We start from the raw sequence: 19378 nt of genomic DNA on the forward strand, positions 1-19378 counted from the left end.
GGGTGCATTGGCTTGAAGTTGAAAGGCACCACTTACTGCAAATGGTGGCATAAAGTTGAAATGCACTACTTACGGCAAATGGTGGCTTGGGTGCTTTGGCCTGAAGTTAAAAGGCACTTACTTCCTGATTGCACTGTATATTGATTTTAGATAAAACGCTACCACTTATGGCTGTGATTTTTGGCCATCTTACTCAGTCCCCCTCCGCAGAGCAGGTGCAGAGAATTCTTCCCATCAATGAAAAATAAAAGTGTTATTAGTTTTTTTTTAAATGTTGAGAATCTCTCTCCTGTCAATCACTCCATGAAAGCCACACCTTTTCCGGTGTGGGGGGGGAGGGGTTATAAAACCCGGAAATGTGGGTGTGGCTCAGTCTCTGCAAGATGGAGGAGGGAGAGGTCACGACTCGCTGTCTTTAGTGGCTTTGCACCCTACTTCAAATGGTATGAAACTGCATTTGAATTTGGTGGCCTTGCACCCTGCTAGAAGTGGTAAGAAACTGCACTTGAATTTGGTGGCCTTATACCCTGCTTGAAATAGAATTTCAAGGATTAGCCGTGAGTCAACTACCAGCCCATCAGCCGTGAGTGAGTGAGTTGCCAGCACAACAGGCTTGATTGACTGAGACGCCAGCCCAAGAATCCATTTGGCGCACAATTTGCATACTAGCCCTCTGGAAACCAGTCCCTTCAGCCCACAACACCCATACTAGCGCTGCAGAAAGCCCCCCCCCCCTTCTGGCCACCAATATTAGAATTGGTGGAGAGGTGGAATATTGCGTTGGATGACCAGCCCTCCTGTGTGATGCTGGGACCCAACGGGTCCCACTTAGTCTAGTATACTTTTAAAACTCTGTGTGTGGGTGTATGTCATTTTGCCTGTAACATTTTGCCTTTGATTCGTTGCTCCGCGAAAACCAGATGCAAAAACTCAGAGAATTTTACCATTTCGCTAGTGATTTCATTTTTTCATTCGCAAATCCACTCATTAAATGTAGTCATTTTTCTGTACTCATTTTTAATAAAATCCTTCACCCCCCTCACTCAGTCATTTTTTCGCCTACCGCGTGCCCCGCGCGACGATATCGGCTGCTGCCGCCCGGCTCTCCTCCTCTTCCCCCTCCCCCCACCCCCCCCCCCGTCCCGGCTCTGTCATTCTGGCAGGAAGCCACAGATCGGCTGGTCCCCCCGTTGCTTATCACCGTCCTCATTGGCGGCCAGCAGGCTCACTCGGGAACACACCCGCCCGCCCACTTCACCCTCCAACCCCCCTCCCCTCCCCGTACTCGGGGTCTGAAGCGCCGAGGATGCAAGGCCATGGAGCTGAGGCTCATTCTGAGGCTGACGGCTGCTGGGCGGCCCTACCACTCTCCTCCCTCCCTTCTTAATATAATATCAATGGGGGTGATTAGTGTGTGTGTGTGTGTGAGGGGTAGTTAGTGTGTGTGAGAGGTTGGTTAGTGTGTGTGTGATGCCTCAGTCCGCCCCCTCCCCTCGCATTGCGGGAACTGACCCAACGGGTCTGCACTTGGTCTAGTATATATATATATATGTGTGTGTGTGTGTGTGTGTGTGTGTGTGTGTGCATATGTAAGAATCTGCAAATGATAAGCACTGGCTTCTGCTTTTGATTACTTTCAACATCATTGATGAATGACCTCAGTTGACCTCAGGTCAATTGTTTCACTTTCCCTGACATCTTTTTTACAATATATACACTCCAATTGTTTCCTATCTATTCATTTAATCTTGAATCTAAATCTAACAATTTTGAAAATATGAAAGTTATGTTAAATATGCAATAAAAATTAATCTCTTTTGAAGATCATAGTAGATCTGTAATTCTCTGTCTAGTGCACACTTTGCTACGGTCTGAAATAAATTATGGCTTACAGTGTGTGTGGATCTGATATGAGCTGTCATATTTCACATATGCTTATGAATTAAATTCATTGATATGTCAGTGTCAAATTTCATGTCAAGCACAATTATAGATGCATTCTAAACTGAATAACATAATTTAGTTACTCCATCAACGATTATTCACACTCTCATCATGCATATTTGTGCAGCTCAAAGGTTAGCGTTATGACATGAACAACAGCTAATGTTTTAATTCCACTTTGCACATGACAAAACCTCCTCAAATCCTTCACGCCTTCACAGGAATATTATCAAACAAAGATGATCGTTGTAACACCCCACCCCATCTACCTATTCCCCTTCTTCTGGCTTCACATCTCACCTCTCTTCTCTCCTTACCTTACTCTTTTTTGTCTCCTTTTGATCTCTGACTTTTATCCACCCATCTGCCTATCCCCGCCCCGCCCTCTGCCTGTAACCACCTACCACTTTCCTGGCTTGGTCCCACCCTACTTCTCTTTTCCAGTTTTCTCTGCCCCTACTACAACAGTCTGAAGCAGGGTCCTGACCTGAAACGTCACCCATCCGTGTCCTTTGCGATACTGCCTGGCCCTCTGACTTACGCCAGCACTTTGTGTATGTTTTTTTTTGTAAACCAGCATCTGTAGTTCCTTGTGTCCACAACAAATGGTCACTGATAAATAGTTTCCAGAAACGGAGAGGTTGAAAATGATCCTGTATAATCTTGAATGTTTATTTATTGGACACCTTTGAATTTTAAAGATAACAAGTATTCTTACAATCTACATGCGTAAAAAAACAACTTTGCATATTTATAATGCTATGTATTTTATTTTTGTTTATCTTTTTCATTAGAAAATTATTAGGAAAAGACAAAGACAGGAAGGCTGAAGTCCATCAAACAACCAGTAAGGGTTGTTGTTTCTAATTCCACACAGACCAGATACCCCAAAACCTTTCCGTATAATGTTGGCTGCAATAAGACAAAGGATTAGGTCTTCGAAGGGAATTTAGGGAAACTGAAACTGCGGTAATGTCACTGCATGTTAATTGTTTTTATATTATTAAGGGATCAAATACACAGAAAGGAATGTCAAAGTATAAAAACCATTAAGAATATTAAGCCGTTAAGCAGCAAAGGTAGTATTAGAATCACACAACAAGAATTTCTCATCATCATTAGATATACTGTAAGTGTGATGAAATTTCCGGGACAATAAATAACATTGATCTGAACTAAAGACATATACAGATGGCCAGACAAAGCAGCATTAAGAAAGTGATGTTCATCAAATATAAAAGTAAAATTTGGCCATTCAGCCCATCAAGTCTACTCCGTCATTCAATCATGGCTGATCTATCTTTCCCTCTCAACCCCATTCTCCTGCCATCTCCCCATAACCCCTGTCACCCGTACTAATCAAGAATATGTCATTCTCTGCCTTAAAAATATTCATTGACTTGGCCTCCACAGCCGTCTGTGGCAAAGAATTCCACAGATTCACCATCCTCTGACAAATAAATTATGTGATGTGGATATTCTTATAAAGTAGCAACAAAGGCTAAATGTGAATAGCTAGAGATGTATTTATCTGTACTGAGGGAAAACTAACCAAGTTGGAGCTCTTTTAACATTTTAAAATAGTAAAACTGTATAAACGACCTCAATAGCAAAGATAAGTGTGTTGAAGCAAGTACTAATGATGACCAAAATATTCAGTCTCAATGAGATTGTATTTATGTTTAAAGGCGGGTGACCCAATGATGCTGGATGCAACAGCTAAAGGGACTGGAAACATGAAACAAATTACTCCCATTGATACAGAGGGGATGGAAAGCAATGAGTGTTCAAAAATTGGAGATAAGCCTGGAACATGTGGTGTGTATTATTAATCACTCCTGTTTGGTTAGATAGAGCGTAGAACACGGAACAGTACAGCACAAGAACATGCCCTTCCGTCCACAATGTCTGTGCCGAACATGATGTCAAGCCCATCACTAATCTAGCTGCACATAACCCCATATCCCTCCATCTCCCACATATCCATTTGCCTATCCAAAGTCTTTCAAATGCCATTAACGTATATCAGCTCCAACCATCACCCCCGTCATTGTGTGCCAAGCACTCGCCACCCTCTGTGCATAAAACCTGTCCCGCACATCTCCATTGAACTTTGTCCCCTTCACCTTAAAGCTATCTCCTCTAGTATTTCCATCCTGGGAAAAAGGTTCTGACTGTCTACCCCATCTATGCCTCTCATCATTTTATATACTTCTATCCGGTCTCCCCACAACTTCCGGTGATCTGGAGAAAACAACCCAAGTCAGATGTTATGGTGTTTAACATAAAGCTGGAATTATATTGCCGCTTATACATTGTCAACCAAAGCAAAATCAGACCCTCAGTGTGTCCATGCATGGTCTCCATTTAATAACATCTAGTATCCATGTGGTAAACCCATAGGGTGGCACAATGGTAGAGGTGCTGTTTGCACGTAGTTGCACATTTTCCCTGTGACCGCGTGGTTTTTCTCTGGGTGCTCCGCTTTCCTCCCACATTCCAAAGACGTGCGGGTTTGTAGGTTAATTGGCTTCTGTAAATTGCCCCTGGAGTGTAGGATAGAACTAGTGTACAGGTTGTTTGTTGGTCGGTGCAGATTTGGTGGGCCGAAGGGCCTGTTTCCAGGCTGTATCTCTAAACTAAACTAAATAAGCTCTGTACTCAAATGGTGGCACTCGTCCTCTCCGTAGAGCGAGGGGAATCCAGTATTGGTACAAACAACTTCAAGCAAACTGCGCTACAACCCTCACAGACTAGGGGTATCGTAGATCGTGAAGGTAGTTATCAAAAATTACTGCAGGATCTTGATCAGCGAGGCAAGTGGGCTGATGAATCGTTGAAGGTAAACAAAAATGCTGGAGTAACTCAGCGGGACAGGCAGCATCTCTGGAGAGAAGGAATGGGCGACGTTTTGGGTCAAGTCCCTTCTTCGGACCATCTGCAGTTCTTTCCTACACATGTTGAATAGTTGATGCAGTTTAATACAGATAAGTGCATGATGTTGCATTTTGGGACGTCAAACCAAAGTCAGGACCTTCACAGTGAATAGCAGAGCCTGGGGAGTGTTGTACAGCAGAGGGATCTATGAGTGGAGACACTTTGTTCCCTGAAAGTCGCATCACAGGTAGACAAGGTGGTCAAGAAGGCGTTTGGCACATTGGCCTTCATCAATCCTTACTCAGTATTGAGTATGGAGTTGGACGTTGTGTTGCAGCTGTGCAAGACGTTGTTGAGGCCACTGTTGGAGTACTGTATTCAGTGTGGTCACCCTCCTAATAGGAAGGATGTCAATAATGCACAGAAACCTTTACCCAGGGTAGGGCAGTCAAAAACAAGAGACATGTTTAATGTGAGAGGGACAAGATTTAATACGAACCTGTGGGGCATTTTTTTCACTGAGGGTGGTGTGTATTTGGAATCAGCTGTCAGAGGGGGTAGTTGAGGCAGATATTACACCATCATTTAAAAGACCACGTACAGGTAAATGGATAGATAGGAAGAGTTTAGTAGGATACTAGACTAAGTGGGACCCGTTGGGTCCCAGCATCACACAGGAGGGCTGGTCATCCAACGCAATATTCCACCTCTCCACCAATTCTAATATTGGTGGCCAGTTGGGGGGAGGGGGCGGGGGGCTTTCTGGAGCGCTAGTATGGGTGTTGTGGGCTGAAGGGACTGGTTTCCAGAGGGCTAGTATGCAAATTGTGCGCCAAATGGATTCTTGGGCTGGCGTCTCAGTCAATCAAGCCTGTTGTGCTGGCAACTCACTCACTCACGGCTGATGGGCTGGTAGTTGACTCACGGCTAATCCTTGAAATTCTATTTCAAGCAGGGTATAAGGCCACCAAATTCAAGTGCAGTTTCTTACCACTTCTAGCAGGGTGCAAGGCCACCAAATTCAAGTGCAGTTTCATAACATTTGAAGTAGGGTGCAAATTCGTGACCTCTCCCTCCTCCATCTTGCAGAGACTGAGCCACAACCACATTTCCGGGTTTTATAACCCCTCCCCTCCCACCGGAAAAGGTGTGGCTTTCATGGAGTGATTGACAGGAGAGAGATTCTCAACATTTTAAAAAAAACTAAAAACACTTTTATTTTTCATTGATGGGAAGAATTCTCTGCACCGGCTCAGCGGAGGGGGACTGAGTAAGATGGCCAAAAATCACAGCAGTAAGTGGTAGCGTTTTATCTAAAATCAATATACAGTGCAAACAGGAAGTAAGTGCATTTACAGTAGTGCCTTTTAACTTCAAGCCAAAGCACCCAAGCCACCATTTGCAGTAAGTAGTGCATTTCAACTTCAAGCCAATGCACCCAAGCCACCATTTGCAGTAAGTAATGCCTTTTAACTTCAAGCCATTGCATCCAAGCCACCATTTGCAGTAAGTAGTGCCTTTCAACTTCAAGTCAAAGCTCCCAAGCCACCATTTGCCGTAAGTAGTGCCTTTCAACTTCAAGCCAAAGCAACCAAGCCACCATTTGCAGTAATAGTGCCTTTCAACTTCATGCTACCATTAGCAGTAAATAGTGCCTTTCAACTTCAAGCCAATTCACCCAAGCCACCATTTGCAGTAAGTAGTGCCTGTCAACATCATGCCACCATTTGCAGTAAGTAGTGCCTTTCAACTTCAAGCCAAAGCACCCAAGCCACCATTTGCAATAAGTAGTGCATTTTCTACTTCAAGCCAAGACTCCCAAGCCACCATTTGCAGTTAGTGCCTTTCAACTTCAAGCCAAAGCAACCAAGCCACCATTTGCAGTAAGTAGTGCCTTTCAACTTCAAACAAAAGCTCCCAAGCCACCATTTGCAGTAATTAGTGCGTTTCAACTTCATGCCACCATTTGCAGTGCATTTCTACTTAATGCCAAAACACCCAAGCTACAATTTGCAGTAAGTAGTGCCTTTCAACTGAAAGCCAAAGCACCCAAGCCACCATTTGCAGTAAGTAGTGCCTTTCAACTTCAAGCCAATGCACCCACGCCCCTACTTGCAGTACGTAATGCATTTTAACTTCAAGCCGTTGCACCCAAGCCACCATCTGCAGTAAGTAGTGCCTTTCAACTTCAAGCCACACCTAAGCTACACCCAAGCCATCATTTGCAGTAAGTAGTGCCTTTCAACTTCAAGCCAATGCTCCCAAGCCACCATTTGCAGTAAGTAGTGCCTTTCAACTTCAAGCCACACCCAAGCCACCATTTGCAGTAAGTAATGCCTTTCAACTTCAAGCCATTGCACCCAAGCCACCATTTGCAGTAAGCACTCCCTTTCAACTGCAATACAAAGCACCCAAGCCACCATTTGCAGTAAGTAGTGCCTTTCAACCTCATGCCACTATTTGCAGTAAGTAGTGCCTTTCAACTTCATGCCACCATTTGCAGTAAGTGGTGTCTTTCAACTTCAAGCCACACCCAAGCCACCATTTGCAGTAAGTAGTGCCTTTCAACTTCAAGCCAAAACAACAAGCCACCATTTGCAGTAAGTAGTGCCTTTCAACTTCAAGCCAAAGCAACCAAGCCATCATTTGCAGTAAGTAGTGTCTTTCAACTTCAAGCCAAAGCACCCATGCTCCCTGTTTGCAGTAAGTAGTGCCTTTCAACTTCAAGCCACACCCAAACCATCATCTGCAGGAAGTAGTGCCTTTCAACTTCAAGCCAAAGCAACCAATCCACCATTTGCAGTAAGTAGTGCATTTCAACTTCATGCCACCATTTGCAGTAAGTGGTGTCTTTCAACTTCAAGCCACACCCAAGCCACCATTTGCAGTAAGTAGTGCCTTTCAACTTCAAGCCACACCCAAGCCATCGTTTGCAGGAAGTAGTGCCTTTCAACTTCAAGTCAAAGCTCTCAAGCCACCATTTGCAGTAAGTAGTGCCTTTCAATTTCAAGCCAAAGCAACCAATCCACCATTTGCAGTAAGTAGTGCCTTTCAACTTCATGCCACCATTTGCAGTAAGTGGTGTCTTTCAACTTCAAGCCACACTCAAGCCACCATTTGCAGTAAGTAGTGCCTTTCAACTTCAAGCCACACCCAAGCCATCATTTGCAGGAAGTAGTACCTTTCAACTTCAAGTCGAAGCTCCCAAGCCACCATTTGCAGTAAGTAGTGCCTTTCAACTTCAAGCCAAAGCAACCAATCCACCATTTGCAGTAAGTAGTGCCTTTCAACTTCATGCCACCATTTGCAGTAAGTGGTGTCTTTCAACTTCAAGCCACACCCAAGCCACGATTTGCAGTAAGTAGTGCCTTTCAACTTCATGCCACCATTTGCAGTAAGTAGTGCCTTTCAATTTCAAGACACACCCAAGCCAAGCCAACCTGGAGCGCTAGTATGAACCATTTTAGAACCAATAGACATTTCTTTGCAAGCTTTAGAACCAATAGACATGTTTTTTTGCAAGCTTTAGAACCAATAGATATTTTTTTGCAACTTTAGAACGAATAGACTTTTTTTTGCAAGCTTTAGAACCAATAGACATTTTTTTGCAAGCTTTAGAACCAATAGACATTTTTTTGCCAGCTTTAGAACCAATAGACATTTTTTGCAAGCTTTAGAACCAATAGACATGTTTTTTGCAAGCTTTAGAACCAATAGATATTTTTTTGCAACTTTAGAACCAATAGAGACATTTTTTTGTAAGCTTTAGAACCAATAGAGACACTTTTTGCAAGCTTTAGAATCAATAGACATTTTTAGCAAGCTTTAGAACCAATAGACATTTTATTGCAAGCTTTAGAACCAATAGACTTTTTTTTGCAAGCTTTAGAACCAATAGACATTTTTTGCAAGCTTTAGAACCAATAGACATTTTTTTGCAAGCTTTAGAACCAATAGACACATTCTGCAAGCATTTTAGAACCACTAAGGGCACTTACATTTGAGTATACATGTGTTCAGTGTTATTCACAGCTCAGAGAAACGTGACCCTCTGCCTTCCTCCATCTTGAAGAGACTGTGTGGCACACCACTTCCTGGTTTTATAGTCCCTCCCCCCTGCCGCCAGCGGGGGCAGCAGAGAGAATGGGGAATTTCGTAAAAACATTAATATCTCTGTCATTTTTAATCGATGGGAAAAATCCTCGGCACACATGCGGCGGAGGGGGACTCTCAGCAAGGTGGCCAAAAATGACGGCCGTAGGTGGCGGCGTTCTCTCGGAAATCGCAGCACAGATGGCAAAAACCGGTCAAGAACAGACTTTTAGTAATATATAGATGGGCCAAACACGGGTAAATGGGACTAGCTTAGATGGGGCATATCGGTTAGCACGCTCAAGTTGGGCCAAAGGGCCTGTCTCCGTGTTGTATGACTATATGACTAGGAAGGAACAAACTGACCATACTACAGAGATAATTGAAGGAACAAAGACCTTCCCTCAGGACTGAGTTAACCCGATTGAACAAATGGAAAGGAAGGCCATGTACAAATTCCATAATGCATCAGATAATCAACAAATGGATGTAGAATATTCACATAAACTTTTATAATTTTATGATTACAAATGAATTATTACCGACACTGTTAATCAGTTAATGGGCAATTTTATAATTGTTTCAAGGTTGTAAAAGCATATTACTTTAATGATTTTGCTTTCAGCAGAGCCGTAAAGCACTTCACCCTGTTTCATCTCCCAAAGTAGAAGGAAAACTAAAAGCATGTCCAAAGCAAGTACTTTATTAAGTGGACCAGCATGTGATTATCAGTCAAGCCATGAACAAGGGCAAACTACTTCAGCAGATTGCATGGGCAACCGACTTCTCAGACAAATGTTGACAAGATGTTGAGAAAAATAGCTCGTAAGTCCCTCGACATTTGAGTGATGCCTTCCCTCGATATAAAGGGAGAATAATTTCTGGCAAGTCAAACCTAAAATCCTTTGAACTTTGTGAAGTCCACAAAAATTGGGTACTCTATTATCTACATTTACTCGCATTTCATCTGCCGGGTTTGACAAATTGACTTTCAGACGTGTCACTGATATGGCTAAGAAATTATAACATAGTTAGACACAAAATGCTGGAGTAACTCAGCGGGATGGGCAGCATCTCTGGAGAGAAGGAATGGGTGACATTTCGAGTCTCGGCCCGAAACGTCACCCGTTCCTTCTCACCAGAGATGCTGCCCGTCCCGCTGAGTTACGCCTGCATTTTGTGTCTATCTTCGGTGTAAACCAACATCTGCAGATCCTTCCAATACAATGATAACTTAGTTCTGTGCTCCCAGAATGAAGTTGGATTTGAGGACAAAGATTGAGCCATAACATTGTAACATTGTCTAAGAGCCAGTGAATATGATACCATTTTCAAAGGTTCAAAAGGTTCAAAGGTTCAAAGATTATTTATTAGTCACATACACCTAGGTGTAGTGAAATGCTTCTTGCCAATGCAGCACATGAAGAAGGAATACAGACATAACATCAATAAGAGTTTTAAACACAAAGAACATCCCCCCACAATGGCTCCCACCATGAGGGAAGGCACAATGTCCAGTCCCCAACCCCAGTTCACCCATAGTCGGGCCCATTGAGGCCTCCACAGTTGCCTCTACGGAGGCCCGATGTTCCTGGCCGTTCTCGCCGGGTGATGTTGCTCCGGCGTCGGGAGAATCCTCGCAGCGGCCTGGGAACCCTGGAACGGCCGCTTCCGTACTGGAGGCCGCGGCTTCCGAAGCCGACAAGGCCGCGCCGGTTGGAGCTCCACAACTGGCGATCTCGTCGCGAGATCCCAGGCTCCCGGTGTACAGTTCGGCGCCGCCGCCCGCAGCTGGCCGCTCCTCAAACCCGCAGCTCCGCGATGTTTTACTCGGCGGTCTCAGCTCCAGCGCGGCACCCGGACAAGGCATCACCCGCTCCACGATAGCGCTCCAGCGCTGTGCCGCTGCCGAAGCCGTGGTTCTGGGCAGTGCCCGACAGGAAACGCCGCTCCAGGCCCGCTGGTAGGCCGCGAGGACGGGTCGAAGCTGCAGCCCGGAGAAAAGCTGCCTCTCCGACCAGGTAGGGACCCTGAAAGGTAGTTTCCCCCTTCCCCCCCCCCCCCCCCACCCCCCACATAAAAAAGTGGGGGGTGGGGAGGGGAACCTTGATCAAATCTTGTAACTGTGTGGTCACTTCCAGTGTATGAAACCTTCAATATTTTTATTTTCATATTATACTTGGTGTCGATTAACTTGTCTGTAAATGTCCATAAGGTCCCTATAAGCAAACGCCAACATTACCACTTTAAGAAGATGTTCCATGTATAAAAGATAAATCCAAAGTCTAACTTTGCTCTTAAGGGGAAGGAAAGATTTATATATTTAAGAGACTTTTATTGTCACAGTGCAATTGTGTTTTATGTCTTAATTTCAGTACAAGCTTTGATTTCTCACTCGCCATTGAAGATGTTCCACTGAGTTCATATCATGATTCTAAAACAGTCAACAATATAAAAGGACATCTGTTTCTGGAATGGGAATAAGGTCCTTTTTGCATCTTTTATGACTGTCTACACAAATGATGATGATTCTGATTTTGAGGGGTATGTCGTAGGGTCCTTGAACTTAATCAAGAATGTTTTATTTTCATGTGCCCCAAATGGAACAATGAAATTCTTACTTGCAGATGTTTTGGATTAGTTTAGTTTAGAGATACAGTGCAGAAACAGGCCCCTCGGCCCATCGAGTCCGCTCCGACCAATGATCACTAGAACTATCCAACACACTAGGGACAATTTACGGAAGCCAATTAACCTACAAACCTGTAGGTCTTTCGAATGTGGGAGGAAACCGGAGCATCAAGCCATCACAGGGAGAGCTTACAAACACTATACAGACAGCGTCTGCAGTCAGGATCGAACCAGGGCCTCTGGTGCTGTAAGGCAGCAACTCTATCGCTGCACCACCATGCCACACAATCAATTATGTTTCAATCATTCAAAAAAGGGCTCTCTGCAAAACTTGGCCTTTGGTCTGTTTTCTGAAAAAAATGCTGAAGGAATGTTAACTTAAACCATAATACATAAGAGCATAATTTGGCCCATCGAGTCTGCTAGCTTGCGAACTTACTAGCATTGTTTGTGTGGACTCACTTCGCCTGATTTACAACGTAAAGTGGATGCCTGGATCAATTGCATAAATGTACTTATTTTTGAGACAACCCTAATGCAGATAATTGTTATTCCTTTATTGTTGATGAATAAGAATCTTGGAACTACCCATCAGCCTGTATGAATTGTAAAAGTACAAGAATTGCTTACAGCTGCCTTCACATAGGCAGCAAAGCATGTTTCAACCGTGCCAGTGAAACCCCAACACGTATTAAAACAAAAGATTAAGCTGGAGATAGTGTAGAGAAGATTTACAAGGGTGTTGCCAGGACTTGGGGGCCTGAACTATAGGGAGAGATTAAGTAGGCTAGGAGGCTGAGGGATGATCTTATAAAATCACGAGGGGAATAAATAGGGTAGATGCACAGAGTCTTTTACCTATAGTAGGGGAATGAAGAATCAGATCATGGACGTTTACGGCAAAGATTATAGAGGAGCTCTATAATCTTTGGTTCACGGTGAGTGGAAAAGATTTAATAGGAACCTGAGGGGCAGCGTTTTCACACAAAGAGTGGTGTGTATATGGAACGAGTTGCCGGAATAGGTAGTTGAAGCAGGTACTATAACAGAATTTAATAGACATTTAGACAGGTGCATGGATAGAACAGGTTTAGTGGGATATGGGCCAAATGCAGGCAGGTGGGACTACTGTAAATGGGGCATGTTGGTCGGTATGGGCAAGTTGGGCCAAAGGGCCTGTTTCCACGCTGTATAGCTATGGCTCAACTATAAAAACTGGTAGGTTGGGCTGGCGGTCGAAATAATTTCTACTGATAATACAAAAGGAAAAAAAATCTATCGGCATGTGGAAGTAATACAGTAACCGATCAGCACCAAGTTGTTAGGAGAATGTACTGGTGATGTGGTCAGGGAACATCATGCTATTAATGTCTGATAAAAAAAAAGATGATAATGGAGCCTGTGTAACAAATTGAAACAGTTTGCAAATGAAAGACAGGATTTATGTATTTATAACCCATGTCATAAAATGGTGGCATTGAATGTGGAGGGTGGTGAACTGTAAGTGTGTTCAGTATAATTGCTAATATTAACTTTGAGAATTCTCTTTCAATTATTTGTTTTCTTCGTACTTTGGGTTGAAGGTTAGTTCGACGGCATTGTCTTGATTATATCAATCATTTAGAATCACCAAGTCATACAGAACGGAAACAAGCTCTTTGGATCGTCTTGCCCATGGCAACTAACATGCCCTCAATTACCTCCTCCGGCAGCTCGTCCCATACACCCAGCAGCCTTTGTGTAAAAAAGGAATAAAGCCTCTCAACCTCTCCCTATAGCCCAGACCCTCGAGTCCTGGCAACATCCTTGTAAATCCACCAACATCTTGTCACATTTGCCTGCGTTTGGCCCAAATCCCTCTAAATATTTCCTGTTCATGTTTCGGGCTAAATTTATTTTAAACATCGCCACTTCCACAGCTTCCTGTGACAGTTTGTTCCATATAGGCTACCCTCTGCATGAAGAAATTGCCCATAAGATCAGAGGGCACAGCCTCAGAATAAAAGGATGTGCCTTTAGAATGGAGATGAGGAGGAATTCCTTCCAGAGGGTGGTGAATCTGTGGAATTCTTTACCACAGACGGCTGCGGAGGTCAAGTCAATAGATATTTTTTTAAACTGAGATTGATAGGTTCGTGATTAGTACGGGGAGAAGGCAGGAGAATGGGGTTGAAAGAGAAAAATAGATCAGCCATGATCGAATGGCAGAGCAGACTCGATGGGCCGAAAGGCCTCATTCTGCTCTTATGTCTTCCAATCTTCTAAAAAAACTAATTAAAATTAGATCAGAATGAAGCATGCAATAAAATATTGCGTGTTATTAAATACTTCCAATATTGTTATTTAATAATGGACCCATTAAGAAATTGCCATTTAGATAATTTTCTTCTGCAGTTGTATATGGCTCTGGTGAGACCACGTCTGGAGTATTGTGTACAGTTTTGGTCTCCTAATTTGAGGAAGGACATCCTTGTGATTGAGGCAGTGCAGCGTAGGTTCACGAGATTGATCCCTGGGATGGCGGGACTGTCATATGAGGAAAGATTGAAAAGACTAGGCTTGTATTCACTGGAGTTTAGAAGGATGAGGGGATATCTTATAGAAACATATAAAATTATAAAAGGACTGGACAAGCTAGATGCAGGAAAAATGTTCCCAATGTTGGGTGAGTCCAGAACCAGGGGCCACAGTCTTAGAATAAAGGGGAGGTCATTTAAGACTGAGGTGAGAAAAAACTTTTTCACCCAGAGAGTTGGGAATTTATGGAATTCCCTGCCACAGAGGGCAGTGGAGGCCAAGTCACTGGATGGATTTTAGAGAGACAGAGCTCTCGGGGCTAGTGGAGTCAAGGGATATGGGGAGAAGGCAGGCACAGGTTATTGATAGGGGATGGCCTCCTCCTGCACCTATTTTCTATGTTTCTATAAAGTGGCAATAATGGATAAAATTTGAGATATTTTTGTCCATGGATCAAGAAGTTAATCTTGGAACTGCACAACACCAGTTTGTGCGTGTGATATTTGAACCATTAATTATTGTAGCTTTTCTACAATATAAATTAGTAATGCAATGTTTGAATAGATTCTGTGGAACAGTTTTGATATTCCCATTTTTGGACACCTCTTGGACATGGAACAAAAAAATTGCTTTATTTCACGGCAGATTTGTTGGCTGAGCAGAATTATTCCTAGCCTTCCAATGTCCTGGTATCAGTCTGATTTCAACAAGTGTGCAGGAAGGAACTGCAGATGCTGGTTTAGACCGCAGATACACCAAATGTACACCAGAGTTAGAGTCTGAAGTAGGGTCTCGACCCGAAACATCACCTATTCCTTTTCTCCAGAGATGCTGCCTGTCCCACTGAGTTACTCCAGCATTTTGGGTCGGATTTCAGCAAAGCTCCTGTTTGAAGTCACATGGGTAATACAATGGCAGCTGATGCAAGGGCCGCCGGCACGGCACTGATCGGGACCGGGCCCGGCCCCCAGGAGGGGGAGACGTTGGTGAGCTAGAGGGCCGTCGGCAAGCGAGCAGTGCCATCGGCAATCAAACAGTGCCGTTGGAGAGAGTGGAGGGCCATCGGCAAGCGAGTAGTGTTGTCAGTGAGAGTGGAGAGCCATCGCCCACGTGAATGCCAGCGTTCGGCCGAGGTCAGGCCCATGTGAGTCCTGGTGGTCGGTGAATGAGGCACCGCCGAGAACAAAGAGGAACCTGGCGGGGGGGGGGGGGGGGGGGGGGGGGGGGGGGAAAGGCACCAAGAACAAAGAGTAGCAATGTTACAAAATTTTGAGATTTTAAAAATCAAGCCTGTAATTTACCCATCAGATAAAGCATAAAAAGAAGTTTAATTTGTCACCTAATTCACTTTCATATCTTCAGTATTAATAAAGTTATGGCCATTTTCATACTCGGAAATTAACATCTTGTTCCCTATTGCTTTTCCATTGACTTAACACAAAAGCTGTGATCGAGGACAGTCAAATGGCCATAACTTTCTTAAAAATTAAGAGAACTAAAATAAATTTTCAGTTATTATAGATTGAAGCATTCTGAAACAAATATGAAACAATCTTACTTAGATGACTTGAAATTAAAGCATATAATTAGTTAGTTACCAAATTGTAGCTAATTACAAAATTCAATTACTAGATCTAAACATCTATCAATTTCTTAAGAATAGATTAACATTTTTAAATAGCCTAAGTGTCCAAATAACATTCACACAAGGATTCACAATATAACATAATTTTTAAATCTCATTGTCATGGATTTATAGGCCAATTGGAAGGAATTTAATGTTTAATACCTGTAAATTAATGGCCATTTAAATCATCTTGCGAGTGGGTTTTTCTGGAAAGCGATCATTTGGAACGTTGCGGTTTGCGGTGATTTAGACCCCATATCGGCATGCAGGTTCGTATGGGGACTAAATCACCGTTTCGCAACTTAAAATGTGAACTAAAGGCATCTTAAGGACCACTTTTATACATTAAAATAAACGGCTTTCTTTTACCTGTCACCTACGGCTTTAGAAGCTGATTTTAAAATGACTCCAGCGCTGAACTAGTCGGGCGACTAAAAAAAAAAGATACAGAACGGCCGTCGGAACGATTCTTCAGCAAAAGCTTGTACTCCAACCAAATATAATCCAGGACAAGGTAGGAAAAAAACAAATAAATTTTAACACCGTCCCCCCCTCAAAGGTGCCAAAATCGCGCACACGGCCAGTGGCAGAATTGCAGCGCCGCTGAAGGTAAGTATTGTAACATACCTACAAAGAGGGTCTGAGGGGGGGTGGGCTGGAAAGAAGGAAGAGGTACTTTTGTAACTTTGTAACTTTGAATACTTTTGTAACTTTGACAGAGCTCTTTACTCTTGCATACTTGTACTGTGTAGCGGCGCCTGCTGGCGCACGCAGGTATCGAACCCGCCGTTCGGAAGCCGCGGTCACGTGACTCGGGAGGGGCTGCTTGTTTTCGCACGGTTTTGCTTTCATGCGGCAGTTCAGTGCTGACCACCGTTGTGGCCAGACGTGTCGTGAGTGCCTGTGAACTGAGAAGTTATTTTGTGAATAAAAATACGTTTGAAAACTCAGTTGTCGTTCTTGCGACCGCCAAATTGGTGACCCCGACCTGTCTAGCCATCGTTAGACAAGCAGATCATGCTGGAGGACTACGTTCCTGCAGAATCGTCCGGCACGCGGCAGGGCTCACCGTGCTTCAAATTGCCATTGTTTTGGCCCGATCGACCTCAGGTGTGGTTCGCCCACGTTGAGGCACAGTTTCGCCTGCATCGTATATCATCGCAGACGATACCATGTATTTCCATGTGGTGGGAGCTTTGCCACAAGACTGTGCCTCGAGGCTGTTGCCTTACATCAGGGACCCGCCGACCATCGCCAAATACTAAGGGCTGAAGGCCCTGCTGATCCACACTTTCTGTCTCAGTCGCAGAGACAGAGCGGCGAAGATACTACACATGGACAGCGTCGGCGATCGGCGGACATCCACAATCATGGTGAAGATGTCAGCCCTGATGGACAGGCACCGCCCCTGTCTGTTCTTTGAACAGGCGATCCTGGAGCAGATGCCTGACGAAGTCCAACTGATGCTCGCCGGAGCTGATTTCAGCGACCCCCAACAGGGAGCTGATGAATTGTGGGCACACTGACGGCGGGACGTTTGTGCCTTCATCCACTTCCCTGTTACGGTGCGGGTGCAACCGAGACGACATCGGGAGGAAGAAGAAGCCCAGCCCGGCGCCGAAGAAGCATCGCCGCTTCCAGTGGTTTACAGTCGATATCACTGGTGTTACTACCATCAGCGCTACGGCCCAGAAGCCCGAAAATGCCGGAGCCCCTGCTCGTACCAGGGAATTGCCTCGGCCGATCGTCCATAGAAGTGAACGCGATCAGAAACGAACGCCTCAACGTCCGTGATCGCCATTCCGGCCACCGTTTCCTGGTGGACTCCGGTGCCATAACCAGCATCCTGCCTCCGAGCGCCCGAGATACTCGCGTTGGTAAGGTAGGACCCGTCCTCTCAACCGTTAACGGGAGCAACATTCGCACTTATGGTACGCGGACCATGGAGTTAAATTTTGATTCCCGCCCGTATAGGTGGAAGTTCACTGTTGCTGACGTCGCCCAGCCGATCCTGGGGGCCGATTTCTTGCACGCGTTCTCCCTGTTAGTCGATGTGCGAGGCAGACGCATGGTCCCTGTGTCGGACCTGTGCCCTGCCAAGCAGCGCAACCCGTCAACGCCCCACAGCAACTCGACGAGGTAGCTGAGATCCAGCAACTTTTCGCAACCCTGCTCACGGATTTCCCAGGGTTGTTCACGCTCCGGTTCGACGGGGCCACGCCACGTCATGGCGTGGTCCACCACATTCCCACCGAGGGTCCGCCGGTATACGCCCGCGCGCGCCTCCTCCCGCCCGATAAACTGCGCATCGCACGAGACGAGTTCCAGCTTATGGAGGACATGGCGATTGTCCGGCGGTCGGATAGCCCTTGGGCTTCCCCTCTGCACATGGTACCCAAAGCGTCCAGGGGTTGGAGACCTAGCGGTGATTACAGGCGTCTTAACGCCATTACCATGGCTGATCGGTACCCAGTCCCGAACATCCAGGATTTCTCGGCTCACCGGCCGCGATTGGCCAGTTGCCTTGGGTCATCCTAGGCATTAGAACCACGCCTAAGGAGGACCTCAACGCCTCCTCAGCCGAGCTGGTTTACGGCTCGGTTCTGCGGGTACCTGGCGATTTTCTCTCCGTTCCCCAGGATCAGGAGGTCCCGGCTTCGGCGGTGTTAGCTTTCGTCCCGGTTCTCACTTCCCGGCATGGGTTGTCCGCGGTGCATGTGGCTACTATGTTACGGGATTGTGCCTATGTTTTCCTTCGTAGGGATGCTCACCACTCGCCATTACAGCGGGTGTACGAAAGTCCGTACTGGGTGCTGACGACTGGTACCTCGACGTTCACGTTGGACATGGGTGGCAAGGAGGAGTTTGTCTCCGTCAGCCGCCTTAAGCCAGCACACGTCGACGAGGAGAGCCCGGTGGCGGCGTAGAGGACGTCCGCGGGCCGTTTTGCCGCCCACTGCACCTGTTACCCCCGGTTATTATCCACCGGCCCTCTCTGTTACGCCCGTCCCTCGTTCGCATTCGTCGCGTCCCTCCGGTTTGGTTTTGCCGGCCCCTACTGTTACGCCCACCCCGCGTCCTCGGACTACGCGTTCCAGTCGAACCGTCCGGTTACCCGTGCGTTTCCGTACCACGGATTCTGGGGGGCTCCATGTAGTGGCACCTGCTGGCACACGCAGGTATCGAACACGGCGTTCGGAAGCCACGGTCACGTGAATCGGGAGGGGCTGCTTGTTTTCGCGCAGTTTTGCATTCGCGCGGCAGCTCAGTGCTGACCATCATTGTGGCCAGACGTGTTGTGAGAGCCCGTGAACTGAGAAGTGATTTTGTGAATAAAAATACGTTCTTGCGACCGCCAAATCTGTACGCATACAAAGAATCTCACTGTACCAAGTACACGTGACAATAAAGAATCAATCAAGAAGTGCTTACTATGGCGGGTGCAGAGAGTAGATGCCTATTTCATCTGAAGAGGTCAGACAGCCTTGGATTTTAAAGTAATGCTGCCTCGGTGAATTACATTGATGTGGAATTGTCTAACCATTGTCACACATTGCATCTATTAATCATTGCTGGTATTGTAATGCTGGACAACCGATGCATGTTGATTTTTTTTGTGTCCACTGTTGCTAAGGTGTTAAAGATGAAAAATGTGCTGTATTGTGTTAATCCATCATTATTGCCTGATTT

General features: G+C 45.4%; 1 protein-coding gene across 1 annotated transcript in view; it reads left to right on the forward strand.

Annotated features, from left to right (window-relative positions):
- The window catches only part of cngb3 (cyclic nucleotide gated channel subunit beta 3), a 107117-nt gene extending 89903 nt beyond the window's left edge, over window positions 1-17214 (forward strand). Inside the window, 1 exon segment of the mRNA XM_033020407.1 lies at window positions 16992-17214. Within this exon segment, the coding sequence (XP_032876298.1) occupies window positions 16992-17214 (223 nt within the window).
- Window positions 17215-19378: the final 2164 nt, after the last annotated feature.

The sequence above is a fragment of the Amblyraja radiata genome, chromosome 4 (assembly GCF_010909765.2).
Source record: "Amblyraja radiata isolate CabotCenter1 chromosome 4, sAmbRad1.1.pri, whole genome shotgun sequence".
NCBI lineage: Eukaryota > Metazoa > Chordata > Chondrichthyes > Rajiformes > Rajidae > Amblyraja > Amblyraja radiata.